The 13,484-nt window shown below is 69.4% G+C and overlaps 1 protein-coding gene and 1 long non-coding RNA gene across 3 annotated transcripts in view; both read left to right on the forward strand.

The window, feature by feature from the left end:
• Positions 1 to 710: 710 nt before the first annotated feature.
• KIRREL1 (kirre like nephrin family adhesion molecule 1) overlaps positions 711 to 13,484 on the forward strand; it is a 63,882-nt gene continuing 51,108 nt past the window's right edge. For both annotated transcript variants that reach the window (XM_041721703.1, XM_041721704.1), the window contains exon 1: positions 711 to 890. In XM_041721703.1, the coding sequence (XP_041577637.1) occupies positions 839 to 890 (52 nt within the window). In that variant the 5' untranslated portion in view covers positions 711 to 838. The remainder of the gene's footprint in view (positions 891 to 13,484) is intronic.
• LOC121471245 lies at positions 9,939 to 12,116 on the forward strand. Its single transcript, XR_005982640.1, has 3 exons — positions 9,939 to 10,048; positions 10,484 to 10,847; positions 10,988 to 12,116. It is a non-coding gene; the product is annotated as an uncharacterized LOC121471245 (long non-coding RNA).

The raw sequence follows: 13,484 nt of genomic DNA on the forward strand, positions 1-13,484 counted from the left end.
GGGATCTCGGGGTTAGAGTCTGGGTGTGGGATTCACCAGGAAAAAGCAGGCATTTTGTGGTTTTTGACTCCAAGATCCGCCACCTGCCCGCCCCCCCCCCCCGCCGGCCTCCCCATCCCCGCCATCCCCGCCCGCAGGTCCCCGCCCCGCCGCCCGCGCAGCCCGCCGCCCCCTCGGCAGCGCGCCCCGCGTCCCCCCGGGTCCTCCGCGCCCCCCAGTGTCCCCCGCGCCCCCCAGGTCCCCCGCGCCCCCCGTCCCCCGCGGCCCCCAGGTCCCCCGCGCTTCCCGTCCTCCGCGCCCCCATTCTCCGCGTCCCCCCCGTCCCGTGCGCCCCCCGCGCCCCCCGGGTCTCCGCGCCCCCGTCCCCTGCGCCCCCCGCGCCCCCCGGGTCTCCGCGTCCCCCGTGCCCTGCGCCCCCCGTCCCCTGCGCCCCCCGCGCCCCCCGGCCCCCGCGCCCGGGTCCCGCGCCCGCCGCATCTCGTCCCGGCGAGGGGTTTGCGTGCGCGCCGGGGGCCGGCGGGCCGGGGGCGGGCCGGGCGGGAGACGTCAGGAGGGGCGGGGAGGGGAGGGGAGGGCCGAGGCGCCGAGGGCGGAAGAGCCCCGGAGAGCGCGAGCCGGGAGGCGGCGGCGGGGCGCGGGCGGGCCGGGCGGGGGCGCGGGGCCGGGGGGCGGCGGCCGGGAAGTGAGTTGTGCGCGCCGGGTGCGCGCGTGCGAGCGTGTGTGCGCGTGTGCACGCGCGTGTGCAGGGCCGGGGGCGGGCTCCGGCCCGCGCCCTCCTCCCGCCCGCGCCCCGCGCCTGGCCGCCGAGTCGGGCCCCGGCGCGCGGGCGGCGGGCAGCATGCTGAGCCTCCTCGTCTGGATCCTCACTCTCTCCGACACTTTCTCGCAAGGTAAGGCCGCCCCGGCTCCCGGCGCCCGCGGGGCTCGCACCCTCCCCCCCCACCCCCCCGGCGCGGGCCCGACTTTCCCGCGGATGCGCCCAACTTGTCCCCGGGCGCGCGCTGGGGTCGGGCCTCGGCGGGACCCGCGCGCAGCGCCCCCGAGCCCCCCGCGGCCTCCCCGCCCCTGCCGGTCCTGCGGGGGTGATGGGGGGGTGATGGGGCGGCGATGGGGCGGCGATGGGGCGGCGACGGGGCGGCGACGGGGCGGCCAGGGCGCTGGGGGCTCGGATCTGGGGTCGGGCCGCCGGGAGCGGGGACCCTGCTCGGGAAGATGCCGAGGGAATCCCGACCCCAGGCCAGCCCGGGGGAGGGGCGCGGGGAGGGGGGCTCCGGCCTGCCTGGGCCGCCCCCCTGCAGCACGGGAGGGCTGCCCGGGCCCGGTGGGACCCCTGCCCGCGGAGGCGCGGGCTGGGAGCGACTTCCAGGCAGCTGGGCGGTTGGACCTGGGGGGGCGCTTGGAGGGGGCGCGGGCCCCTCCTGGGGGGAGAGCCTGCTCGTGGAGCTTACTAGGAGCCGGCACGGGGGAGGCCCCCGACCGGGAGGTGAGGGAGCCGTGGAGAGGGATGAGGCCCGAGCGACCCCGAGCTGGGCGTGGGGGAGCTGGGGAAGCCGAGGGCCCAGGCTCGGGGTGCACGTTCCCTTCCCCTGGGTCTCACTCCCGGAAGAGTGAACCCCGCCGAGCTGGCCGCCCCCCTTCCAAAAATGGAGCTGACACACCAACAGGGAGGAGCAGCCCCGGCCGGCAGAGACAGCCACTCACCTAGGGAGACGGACCTCCCCACAGGCATCCCCCTAGCGAGCCGGCACATCCACACAAAGACACCGGCACCGGGCGCACAGATTCCTCCCCCGCGGCGGCTTCCACGCTCGCGCACCCAAACACACCCCAACTCACCCAGACAGGGGCGTGTGTGCGGGCGGGCGTCCACAAGGACGTGCACACACTGAAGCCCTTCCACAGACACCAACCCTCCAGCAAACAAAGAAACTTGAAGGGACGTCCACACAGCAGACACCTAGGGAGGTGTGCAGCCTGCATCGTGGAGGCGGGGGTCCCCCCGCGGGTGGAGGCCGGGCTGGGGAGCAACACCCTGGGGTGCTGGCTGTGCCAGGCTGCCCATGTGTGTAGGGGTGGGGGTGCTGCGGGACCCCTCCTCTCGTCGCCAGGCCCTCTGCAGCCCCCAGGGCTCGCCGGCTGTCTCAGTGGGGGGCTGGCCTGCACCCTTCTTTCCCATCGGGGCCCCCCGGGGTCCCTCAGCACGAGCTAAGACACAGGAAGGCGCTCATCCCCTGTGGGAGCCGGGTGGGAGGCGGCGCCCGGAGGGCGGCCTGGCCCCGGGGTTGGCAGGCCAAGCAGCCACTTGGCAGAAAGTTGGGAAGAGGACCTAAGTTCTGACTTCGCTGGGCGGCTGCGAGGGGTGAGGGGTGGGGGGCAGCCCGGCGGGGTCACGCAGCGTGTGGCGGGGGCAGGCCGTGTCCGCTCCCTTCCCGCAGCCCCAGCCTGTCAGCAGTCTGGAGCAGAGTAAGCTCCAAGCGACAAAAGCTGCAGCTAGCAAGCAGGGGAGCCATGTGGATTGGATTGGGCAGGAGGCGGTGAAGGAGGGGAGCGCGCTGGTGCCTCCCGCCCTCCGGGACTGGGGAGGGTCGGGGTGGCCGGGTGCCCCCCTGGTCCCCACGGGGCAGACAGCGAGACTGATGTGATGTCAGGGTGTGCAGTGTTTGGGTGGGGGAGGGGGCCCAAGGAAAGGAAGGGGGGAAGAGGCCGGGAGGGAAGAGGAAGTCCGGGCTGAGGTTCCTGGGAGGGCCTGGGGAGCCCAGGGAGGGCCGTGGCAGGGACCTGGGGGCACTGGGACCCCCACGGGGTGTGGGATGCTCCTTGGCCTCCATCCTTGGAGAGAAAGATCTCCAGGTCAGGGACTGGGGTAGTGGGAGAGGAACGAGGGGGAGGGGCCGGGGGAGGCTGGGGAGGGGAGAAGGTGGCAGCAGTGAAATTGGGGGGGGGAGCAGCAAGGAGGGGGGAGGACAGATTCAGCCCAGGCAGAGAAATAAAACTCGCGTTTTAAAGAATTTCAATGGGCTTCATCAATCTTCATTTTTCACTAAATAATTTTCTGTATCTTATCTAAATGAAACCCATTATCCTTCCCCCCGTTTCCATCATGCGCCGGCTCCTCAGACTGATTGCGCCGAAAATTGAAATATTTATTCATTTTCTGGGAGATTTTCTCGCTCCCCAGTCTCTGGGAGGAGAAATTGAAAAAGAAAGATTATAGCTAATCAGAGCAATGTGGGATGACAGGCTGGCTGGGGCGGGAGCTGCCTCGGGGGATGGAGCGGGGGGAGGAGAGGAATCGGTCCCTCCAGCCCCCAGAGGTCCCCAGGGCCCCCGCCGCGCGCGAGGGGAGGCCTCAAGAGCCTCCTGCACCCCCGGTTCCACGGGAGTCCGCCCTGCCCTCCCCCTGCGCACAGGCTGCAGACGCCCCCTGGGCCTCCTGGAGGCCGGGGAGCCGCGGGTCCCCCTCTGACCTTGGGGGGACGCTGCCTTCCCCTCGGGGTTAAAGCGGACACGCATGAGGGAACGGCGGGGAGGCACCGGGCCTTGGTCTCCACCACACGCGGTCACCAGGCCCGGCTCAGCTGTCACCTGGAGAGCCCATGTCCTGATGGAGGCTCCCCTGGCCTTCCTGCCCTGGGGACCGGTCTTGAGTTGTCCTCTGGTCTTGAGTTGTCCTCCGCGCCCCGGTCTCTGACACCAGAGCCGGGCACTCGAATGAAGTGCCCTTGACTCCCTGATGGGTTGGTTGGCGGGATGCAAGCGCCGCAGGTGCGTGGGAAGGCCACGCATGACCACATGGCAGGCTCCGGGCTGCTCGCTCTGTGGTTATGGCCCCTCAGCCCCTCTGTGCACGTGTTGGGTCAGCTTGAGCGTGGCTGGCGCCTTCTCGGGGCCTCCCTCTGCTCACCTGGACACCGAGGACGGAAGGCGCACCCCACGGGGTCAAGGCGGCCATGAACGTGCTGCCGAGCGCCTGCCACCGAGGTGCGTCACTGTCGGAGTTTGCGGCTGGGCCTTCAGGGCAGCAGGCGGGTGGCCGCTGCCTTCTCGCAGGTCCTCCTCGTGCTCCTCTGCCTTCTCCATTCTTGTCCTCGACCTCAGGGCCCCCTCGGTGGGGGTGGGGGCGGCAGGAGGGGAAACTGAGCAGCCTCGGCTGGCTGGAGGTGTCGGGAGCTCTGGGGCGGGCAGGAGAGCAGAGTGGAAGAGGCTGGCCCTCCAGGGGGAAGGCTCCAGGGCCCCAGCGGGCAGCAAGGAGGGACAGGAGCTGGAGGTGGCCTCGTTCCTGAGCTGGAACTAGTGCGGCTCACTTGCGAGGCCCTCGCACCAGCTACTCCCCCTGCGTCCTCTAGTCTAATCTGCGCAACAAGCCCCGAGGTCGGCTCCGTGCTGGTCCCCTTTCCTGGATGGGGAACTGAGGTGCAGACGGGGTCCACGTCTTGCTGGTAGTTGTGGGAACCCACTGGCCTCAAAGCCTGCACCATGTCCCCCACCCTGGGGACCCCATGTGCCCCCAGGGATGGATCTATCCGGGGCCCTGTGGAATGGCAGCTGGGGAAGGGAGGGAGGGAGCGTCCGGTAAAGGGGAACTCATTCACGTTTTAAAAGCAATCCTTTATTCCGAAATTCCGTCTTCACACGTCTAAGTACGGTCTGGGCTTTCTCAGGCGGTGCGACCGGGCTCTTGCGTGGCTTTTTGGAAAGGAGGTTCCCTGGCTGCAGCCGCCTCTGCGTCCAGTGCCGAACACAGCCGTCCGGTGGGCGAGCCGCACCTGTGGGAGCTCTGCGCGGGGTCGCCTCCTGGGACGTCCAGAGCCGGGAGCCGGGAGCAGGGAGCGGAGCCGGAGGCACCCGGCGGTCACCTCGGAGCAGGCCTTCCTGGCGGGACCGAGGCGGGGTCTGCGGCAGCCTGTGCGCGGGGGGCTTTGAGGTGCTCCGCGGCCAAGTGTGGGTGACGAGAGCTTGGGGGGCGGGTACACAGCACAGCACCCGAATCAGTGCATGCTGAACTCCCACCGTGTGCTTCTCACCGTGTCCCTTAGTCCTGTTAACGACCCCGTGAAGTGGGTCCTTCCCTCCCCAGTTTGTAGATGAGGAAACCAAAGCTGAGTTCAATGAACTTGTTCAAGGCCGTACCTGGGGTGCTGGGTCCCATGTTAAGATTCTCCTTTGCATGGCTACAAAGCCCTCACTCAGCCAGGCACCCCCACGACGGGCGCACGTGCATCTAGGTGCCTTCATGACAGGCATGCGTGCATCTGGGGGCCCCCATGACGGGCGCAGGTGCGTCCAGATACCCCCCCGACGGGCCTGTGTGTCTGGGCACCCCCGCGATGGGCGTGCATGCGTCTGGGTGCCTCCATGATGGGCGCAGGTGCACCCAGGAGCCCCCATGACAGGCATACATGCGTCCAGGTGCCCCCGTGATGGGTGTACGTGCGTCCAGGTGCCTCCATGATGGGCGCAGATGCATCCAGGTGCCCCCATGACAGACGGAGGTGTGTCCAGGCGCCCCCGCGATGAGCGTATGTGCGTCCCAGGGCCCCCGTGATGGGTGTGTGTGCGTCCAGGTGCCTCCATGACAGGCATGTATGCGTCCGGGGGCCCCCATGACGGGTGTACGTGTGTCCCGGGGCCCCCACGATGGGTGTGCCTGCATCCAGGTGCCTCCATGACAGGCGGAGGTGCATCCCGGGGCCCCCGCGATGGGCGTGTGTGCATCCAGGTGCCTCCATGATGCGCATGCGTGTGTCCGGGGCCCCGCGACGGGTGGATGTGCCTCCGAGTGCCGAGCATCCCCCGGAGCTGGGGCAGCCCGGAGGGTAGAAGCCGCATCCTCCCCGGCACCCCCGGCGCCCAGCCGTGCTGTCTCCCCGCCCCGTGTGGGCGCTCTGTGGCCTCGTTAGTGGGATGGGAACCGTGCGTCCTGCCCCGACCCCTGCGGCCCCCCTTCTTCCTCCGCTCAGTTCTCTCTAGTTGCAGAGTACCCCACAGGTTCCGCGCCGCCACCTGTGCCACCTCCTCTGGGAGGGACACGAGCACCTACCACGCGGGCAGGACGGTGCTGCTTCTCCGCCTGGGAGATGAGATCACGGACCCCGCCAGCGGTCCGTGCAGGGAGGGGCCGGGGGCCAACACCTTTGTCTCCCTGGTACCCAGGGACTGCTTGTGCCGGCAGGGACATCGTTGCCCTGCATACAGGGCTGAGAGCCTTCCTGACCCCCAGCTCCAGCCTGGCCTCTTCCCCGGGGCCTCTAGGCCGTCTTCCAGGGCAGCGGGGCCCAGGCCAGGGAAGGGCGGCAGCAGAGGGGACAGACCTGAGATGGGAGGCCTGGGAAGGCCGACCCCGCAGCCAGGAGCGACCGTGGGCGCACTTCAAGTGAGGGAGGAGGTCCTTGGCTCTTGGGAAGGACCCACTTTGTGTTTGTGAGTCGTAGTGCCCGACATCAGACCCACGGCAACGTGCTGGGGCAGGAGGTCTGTCCTCACTCTGTCCCCGCACGAGGAAGAGCCAGAGGAGAGAGGCCGATGGTCGGGGACGAGGCCAGGAAGCCACGGAGGAGCCAGGGCAGCAGCCCGAGCCGCGACGTTGGGGAGGGAGGGGGTCGTGGACCAGTGCGTGTCCTTAGGACGTCGTGCACAGGCCCTCCGTGCAGCGTGTGTCCCCGGGCATGTGTCCATGTGCTCACCCCACCGCCCGTGCCCCCGTCAGCCACCCACCTCTCAGCCCACATGCGCCTGGACACGCGGTCCCCGGTCTGCCCCAGCCCGCCCCCCCACGCCGCTCCTGGCTTGGGCGCCGTCCTGGGCCCCTGAAGGCCTGCGCCTGTCCTGGGGGTGCGTGTTGAGGCCAGAGCTCGGCAGGACCCGGCGGCTCCGTTCCCAGGCTGGGACCCCCAGCTGCAGCCCCCAGCCCTCGCACCCGCCTGTCCTGGTCGCAGCGCCCGGCCCCGCCGAGGTCCTCTGAGCACCCGGGGCGAGGGCAGCTCGAGCTCCGGGGCGGCGTGGACGCGGCCTTCCGTGTCGTCTCCCCTCCTGCTCTCTGCCCCCTCGGCTCCCGGAGCTCCCGGTCTCCCCCTCCCTCCACACTGGGCTTCTCCAGCAATGCTTAGGAGCCTCTGCTGTCCCCGGGGGTGATGCCGCCTCCCTCCCTGCCCTCCTTGAGCCCATTTAACAAAATTGGGGTTGGATTGAAATAAATGGGCTTTGCAGCCAACTGCCCTCCTCCGGATGAAGGGTCTTGAATGCAGGCCTGGGAATCTCTAGCTCTCCCTGGCAGCTTCCCTCGTTCCTGGGGTGCGTCCCTCCACGGAGAAGGGACAGCGGAGACGAGCCTGAGGGGTCCTGGGGCCCTGGGGGTCCTGGGGGTTCAGGGGCTCTGTGCTCGGGCTGTCCAGGCCAGGAGGGGAATGCGGATCCTTCTGGACTTTGGGGGGCTGCTTATCTCTCCGCCCCTTCTGGCCTCTGGCGGCACCTTGGGGAGCACAGCCTCAGGGAAGACGTGTGGGAGGAGGGGGCACCAGGCCCTTCACCGGGAGAAACGCCTCCGTGGACAGACGCAGACCTAAGGCCCCGTCCCTGCCCCGCAGGGCCTCCTGTCCTGATTCGCTGGCTTCAGGAGACCCCTTTCCTCTTCCGTAAAATGGGGAGAAGTCATTTTATTTTTTCAAGCCAGCCAATGTATGTCACTGTGTCCGACACAGCCTTATGGGCGTTATGCAGGAATTTTTAAAAATGACACGATATCGGAGTCCGTCCCAGAAGCCCAGGTGTGCGTGCCCTGGGTCCTGGCATTGCTGCGCAGGGTGACCCCACGCCCCGGGGGCCACAGGGGCCAGGGAGGGCACCGTGCAGGCCCGGGGCCAGGGATGGACAGGATGTGCGAACGGCGGGAAGACAGACAGGAGGGCCAGCGCCCCCGAATTGCCCAACTTCTGGAGCCAAGGTGTGGCTGCAAAGTGCGGGGGGCGGGGGGGCCCTGGAGGTCACTTGCTGGGGGGTCTGCTGGGGCCCGGGGCGAGGTGATGTGGGACAGACCGGGACAGATCCCGGGAGGTCGGGGAAAGCCAGGCCGGACTGGGCGCTGCGGGGCGTGTGGGGCCCGCTTCCGTTGTCCAGGGTGAGCCCCCCTCGCTCCTCCCTGATGCCCCTTCTCCAGGCGCCTCGCCCACCGGGCTGCCCTCCAGGTGAGATTTGTAGCCCTTCCCTTAGACGGCGAAGGAGACCGAGGACCAGGGCCCCACCATGCAGGAGCGGGCAGCCGCCTGCGGGGAGGGGTACCGGTCATGCCCGTCCTCTGGCCGGGGACGAGCCTGAGTGGAGCCCTCAGGTTTAAGATAAAGATACGTGGGGGAGCCCAGGGCAGGTCAGGGCCCAGAGCCCAGAGCCTGGGGAAGCTGGGAGGGTCCTGGGGGGACCTGGAGGGTCCTGGGGGGGCCTGGGGGAGCTGGGGGCCGGGGAGGAGCTGGGGGACCTGGGGGGCCTGGAGGGAGCCTGGGGAAGCTTGGGGGGGCCTGAAGGGTCTGGGCGGCCTGGGGGAAGCCTGGGAGGACCTGGGGGAGCTGGGGGAGGACCTGGGGGAGCTGGGGAGGCCTGGAGGGCCTGGAGGGCCTGGAAGGTCTGGGGGCTGGGGTAGCTGGGGGGCCTGGAGGGAGCCTGGGGGGTCTGGGGGAGCTGGGGGGAGCCTGAGAGGACCTGGGGGTGCTTAGGGGGCCCTGGAGGTCCTGAGGGGCCTGAAGGGTCTGGGGGTCCTGGAGGGCCTGGGGAAGCTGGGGGGGCAGGGGGTACTTGGGGGTCCCTGGGGGGGCCTGGAGGGTCTGGGGGGCCTGGGTGGGCCTGGGTGGGCCTGGAGGGCCTGGGGGATCTGGGGGGCGTGGAGGTTTGGGGGGCCTAGGGGACCTGAGGGGTCTGGGTCCTGGAGGGCCTGGGGGAGCTGGGGGACCTGGGGGGTCTGGGAGGCCTAGGGGGCCTGAGGGGTCTGGGTCCTGGAGGGCCTGGGGAGCGTGGGGCCTGGGGGGGACCTGGGGAGATCTGGGGGGGCCTGGAGGGTCTGGAGGTCCTGGGGAGCCTGAGGGTCTGGGGGACCTGGGGGGGCCTGGGGGTCCTGGGGGCTGCCCAGAGTCTAGGGGAGCCATCTGGTTGGGTCTGAGGGCCAGTGCAGATGACCCAGAGCTGGTGGCCACAGACACGTGCACCTGGGGGCTGGGAGCCCAGACTGTGTGCACCTCCGGAGCCCCGAGCTCCCCTTCAGATGGAAAGCTCTGAGGAAGGTTCCGGCCTCGGCTGCGAGCCTGGGTCCCGCGAAGCAGGTGCTGCTGAACGGCTGGGCCGGGCCCTGTCCTAGGCACCTGGGCGGGTGGGAGGGCCCGCGCAGGGTGGACCCTGCCCCGCTGCAGGCAAGCAGGGTGACACGCTGTGGGATGGAGCTGAGGGAGGAATGTGAAAAATGCTGAGGTCTGACCGGGCGGCAGCCAGGGGAGGCGGGGAGGCCACAGCCCGGCCGGGGGAGGGGACCGCAGATGGAGGCTGGCTGCGCTGGAGGGCTGGAATGCCGCCGTCCCCATCCCCGTCCGTGTCCCGCTCTGGACAATCCCCGATTGTGCCCCCTGCTCCGGATGGAAGGAGCCGCGGAATCCGAGGGAGCAGGCCGAGGTCCCTCCCCAGGATTATGATTTCCAGGAACAAAGGCTGGGGCTCCGTAAAGCCCGCTTTGCCCAAATCTCAGCCCCGCGTCCTCCTCCTCCCGCCCCCGCCGCACCCACCGGAGCTCATCTCTAAATTAACTTTGTCCTTGTAATCAGCTTAGCCAGGCTCTCCCCCTCCTCTGCATCCTCCCAGGAGCAGCCTGGGGCCCTGCTCGCCCCATTACCCAGCAGCATCGAGCCAGGAGGTGCTTTTAACTGCTTCTTCCCATTCGATTCGCTTAACTGGGAGGTTATTAGGAGGAGAGGAGCTGAGATGGGTAGACGGGGCGAGAGGGACCTGCGGGGGAGGAGGCATCGTCTAAGGAGCAGGAACCCCGGGCCGGCAGGCAATGCCCCCGAGAGAAGTTGAGGTTTGCGCCCCCGGGGTGCCCTTGGTCTCCAGAAGCCCTTCGGTCAGGACAGCAGGGCTCCTGGGTTCCGGTCCCGGGCCCCGAGCGGGTGCCATCCTCTCCCCGCGCCCACGGCAGCCGCCCTGGGCACGCGGATCCCCCACCACTGCGCCTATCACCCCGCTCCCATCTGGGAAGTCGCCCCTCAGCAGGCGGTGGGTGAAGTGGGAATGCAAACTCATTTTAATGTCAGTTTGAGCCAAATATAATTAGAAGGGAAAATCTGACTTTGCAAAAAAAAAAAAAAATCTAATGCATTGCAAAGCCAAGTTGAAATGACTTCTGGATTATCTGCGCAGCGGCCGCTCTCCATTTATGCAGAAAATTGAGAGCGGGGCCCGCGGGGCCTGCACCAAGGGGATTTAGCTTGTGCTCTTGCCTTTGGTCTCCATCCAGGGTCGGGTCACGGAGACGGCGCCTGGCGTCCGGTGAGCCCTGGAGCGCCCCGGGGCCTCCTTGCCGGGCGGTCTGGGGGACGGCCACCTGCGAGGTTGCCACCAAGCCGCTGGGCAGGAGCTTCAATTCCCTGGCTCCGGACACGGGAACAGTGCGCGGCACAGCGGCCCCTGGCGCCTCGCTGCTACCGCCCTGCGAGGGGCCCACGGCAGGTCATCGTCCAAGTACGGCGGGCGTCGGGGTGCCGCGGCATCCGGCGGGGACCGCGAAGGCCCAGGCGGCCGGTGAGCGCCCCGGGCGGCGCCCTGGTTGGGAGCCCTGGGCCCCGGCTTCGGCACCTGCAGCGCTCACCGCACCGTCCCCGGTAGGCGTGACCCCGGCACCCAGCCTCTGTAGGAAGTCCCCACTCGGTGTGTCACGGCCACGGGTCCCGAACCCCGGCGTCTCAGGGGACACCGCGGGGTCTCGACAAAGGGCGCCTCTGATTTGGACGGTCTCCCGCAGGTGGAGGCGCCGCTGCAGCCCCGGGTCCCGGACCACATGGGAGGCTCGGAGGCGGGCACCACGGGACGTGGGCCTGGCACACCCTGCCTAGGGGCGCCCGAGAACGGAGTCCTCGTATCCGGTCCCCCCATGGGCCTCCCTAGCCGGACAGCAGAGCCTCCCTGAGCCTGGTCCCCACCACCCCGTCTGCCCCAGGCCTCGCCAGGACAGCAGCTGCCAGCTCCAGAGCTGCAGAGCCCGGCCTCGGAAGAGGTCCTCAGGCTGCAGAGGGACGCCCTGGGAGACCCACCGGGGGAAGCAGGAGCCCCCAGAGGACGAGGCGCATGCGCACATGGGGATACCTGCCCACAGACCGGCGGGGCTCCAGGGTGGCCGTGGATCTCTGCGCCTGGAACCGAGGGCTGTGTCAGGGATGCGAGCGGGGAAACGACCCTTTAGGGACCTGCACGTCCCCGGACTCTCAGGACGACTCTTGGGGCCCCAACCGAGTCCACGCGGACCTCGGCCTGTGTCCTTTGTGGAGGAGAAAGGATGTGCCTTACCCGCCCTGCTTCAGGCCCCGTGAGCCCCGAGTGGGAGGCTCCCCTCTGCTTCCCACTCTAACCCCTCCTGGCCCTGCGGGAGCTGTCTCATTGGGGCTCCAGCTGCACAAACGTCCTGGGGCCTCCGTGTGGACGACTCACAACTCCCCCCGCCCCGGCATGTTCCTCTTCTCCTTGGAGGCAGGGGTCCCGGCGGCGGAGCAAGCCCGTAGGCCCCACACGAGCCAGCGCAGGGGGTCCTCTCGGGGGCAGGTGGTTCCGGCGAAGCACCGAGGCTGCTCTCCGGGTGTCCCCACTCAGGCCCTGACTCGTCCAGGGTCCCGTCCGAGGGCCATGGGCGCTGGGGGGCCCTGGTGTCCTTCCCACCGGCCGACAGCCCAGGGCCCCCCATTCCCGCTGCTCAGGGCCGGGGGAGGGGGCCCCGACGGCTGGGGCTGCGGGCTGGGGGCACGGAGGAGGCAGACCCCCGGCAGGCCCCGTTCCAGTGTCACAGCAGGCGTCACGGGGGGTGTCCTCGGCCCAGCCATGCCGGGGGGGGGGTGGGGGGGGGGGGGGGGGGGGGGGTGGGGGGGGTGGGGGGGGGTGGGGGGGCGTGTTGACCCGGGGGCCTCCATGTGGGCAGAGGAGGGTGGGGGTCTGCCTTTGGGGTCCCCTGGGAGCCTGGGCCCCGTGAGATGGTGCAGACCGTGGCTCTGGACCTGACCTGAGGGAGCAGACGTGGTTTCCCTGGGGGTCAGCGGGGCCTAGATCCTCCCCCACACGCGAGGGTTGTCTAGACGGTGGGTTCGAACCCCTTGTACATCTGCTCGGAAGGAGACAGAGATTCGGGTCTGCAGGGTCCATTAGGAAGGTGCCCTGGACGGGCAGGGGGTGGGGGACAGGGGGATGGGGGGGATGGGGCCCTGGGTGGGGTCGGGGACCCTGGGGGGCAGAGGCCCTGATCAGGGTCCTGGGGGGGGAACAGGGGTCCTGGAGGGGGAGATGTGGGCCCTGGTTGGGGGAATGGGAGCTCTGGGGGGGGAAATGGGGCCCTGGTTGGGGGAACGAGGGCCTTGGGTGGGGGAATGGGGACCCTGGAGGGGGAGATGGGGCTCTGGTAGGGGGGATGGGGCCCTGGTCGGGGGCAGGGGCCCTGGGGGGGACGGGGGCGACGCCGGTCCCAGGCAGGGACCCTGAGGGAGGAGCCTGCCCACGTGAGGCGAGGGGGCCGCGGGAGCTGTGGCATTGCCCCGTCACGTGTGACCCCGCAGTGCTCGCACCCACTCCCTGCGGTCGCCCGGTGCCCGTGCTCCCCTCGGCCCGGTCTCCCGCGTCCCCCGCGGCCCTTCGGCGTCTGCAGGCCTGTCCCTCGGCAGGCCTGAGCCGGGCCCGCTCCCGCAGCATTCGGTGCCTGATAATTTGTGGATTATGGCTAACTCTCGATAAAGATTCCCCTAATTGCCGGGCTCACCTCAGGTTCTATCATCAAAGCAAAGCCGCAAGGCCCCCTCTCGCCCTCCTTTCCTTTTTATTATCTCTTAATTAATCACTCTGGCTTTCACACTTAGCAGATAATTACAGTCTCCTGGGCACGCAGCTCATTTTCATAACCTCCTGCTCCAAGCCGGCAGCACGGGGGTGGGGGGAAGGGAGGGACGCTGAGGGGGGGGCGTGGGTGGGAGGGGGCGCAGGGAGGAGAGAAGGGGCCCCAGGCGGCCTGGGCGCCCCCTGCAGCCATGGGAGCCGAGGGGGCCGAGGGAGGTGCTGCCTGGGGAGGCCCACCTGCGCCCCTGAACCCGCCCGCTGCACCTGCACCCCGAGGCCCCCACCCCCCAGCTGTGTGCCCCCGGCCTCCTGCCCCCCTGTGGCCACACAGGGGCCTGGTGAGGAGCACGACGTGGTCGCAGGTGAAGTCCCTCCAGTGTGTGCCGGGTGAGCGGCCTGCGGGTGGGGGCCTCCATCCAGGCGGGACCCCG

This window comes from Vulpes lagopus, chromosome 11 (assembly GCF_018345385.1).
Source record: "Vulpes lagopus strain Blue_001 chromosome 11, ASM1834538v1, whole genome shotgun sequence".
Classification (NCBI taxonomy): Eukaryota; Metazoa; Chordata; class Mammalia; order Carnivora; family Canidae; genus Vulpes; species Vulpes lagopus.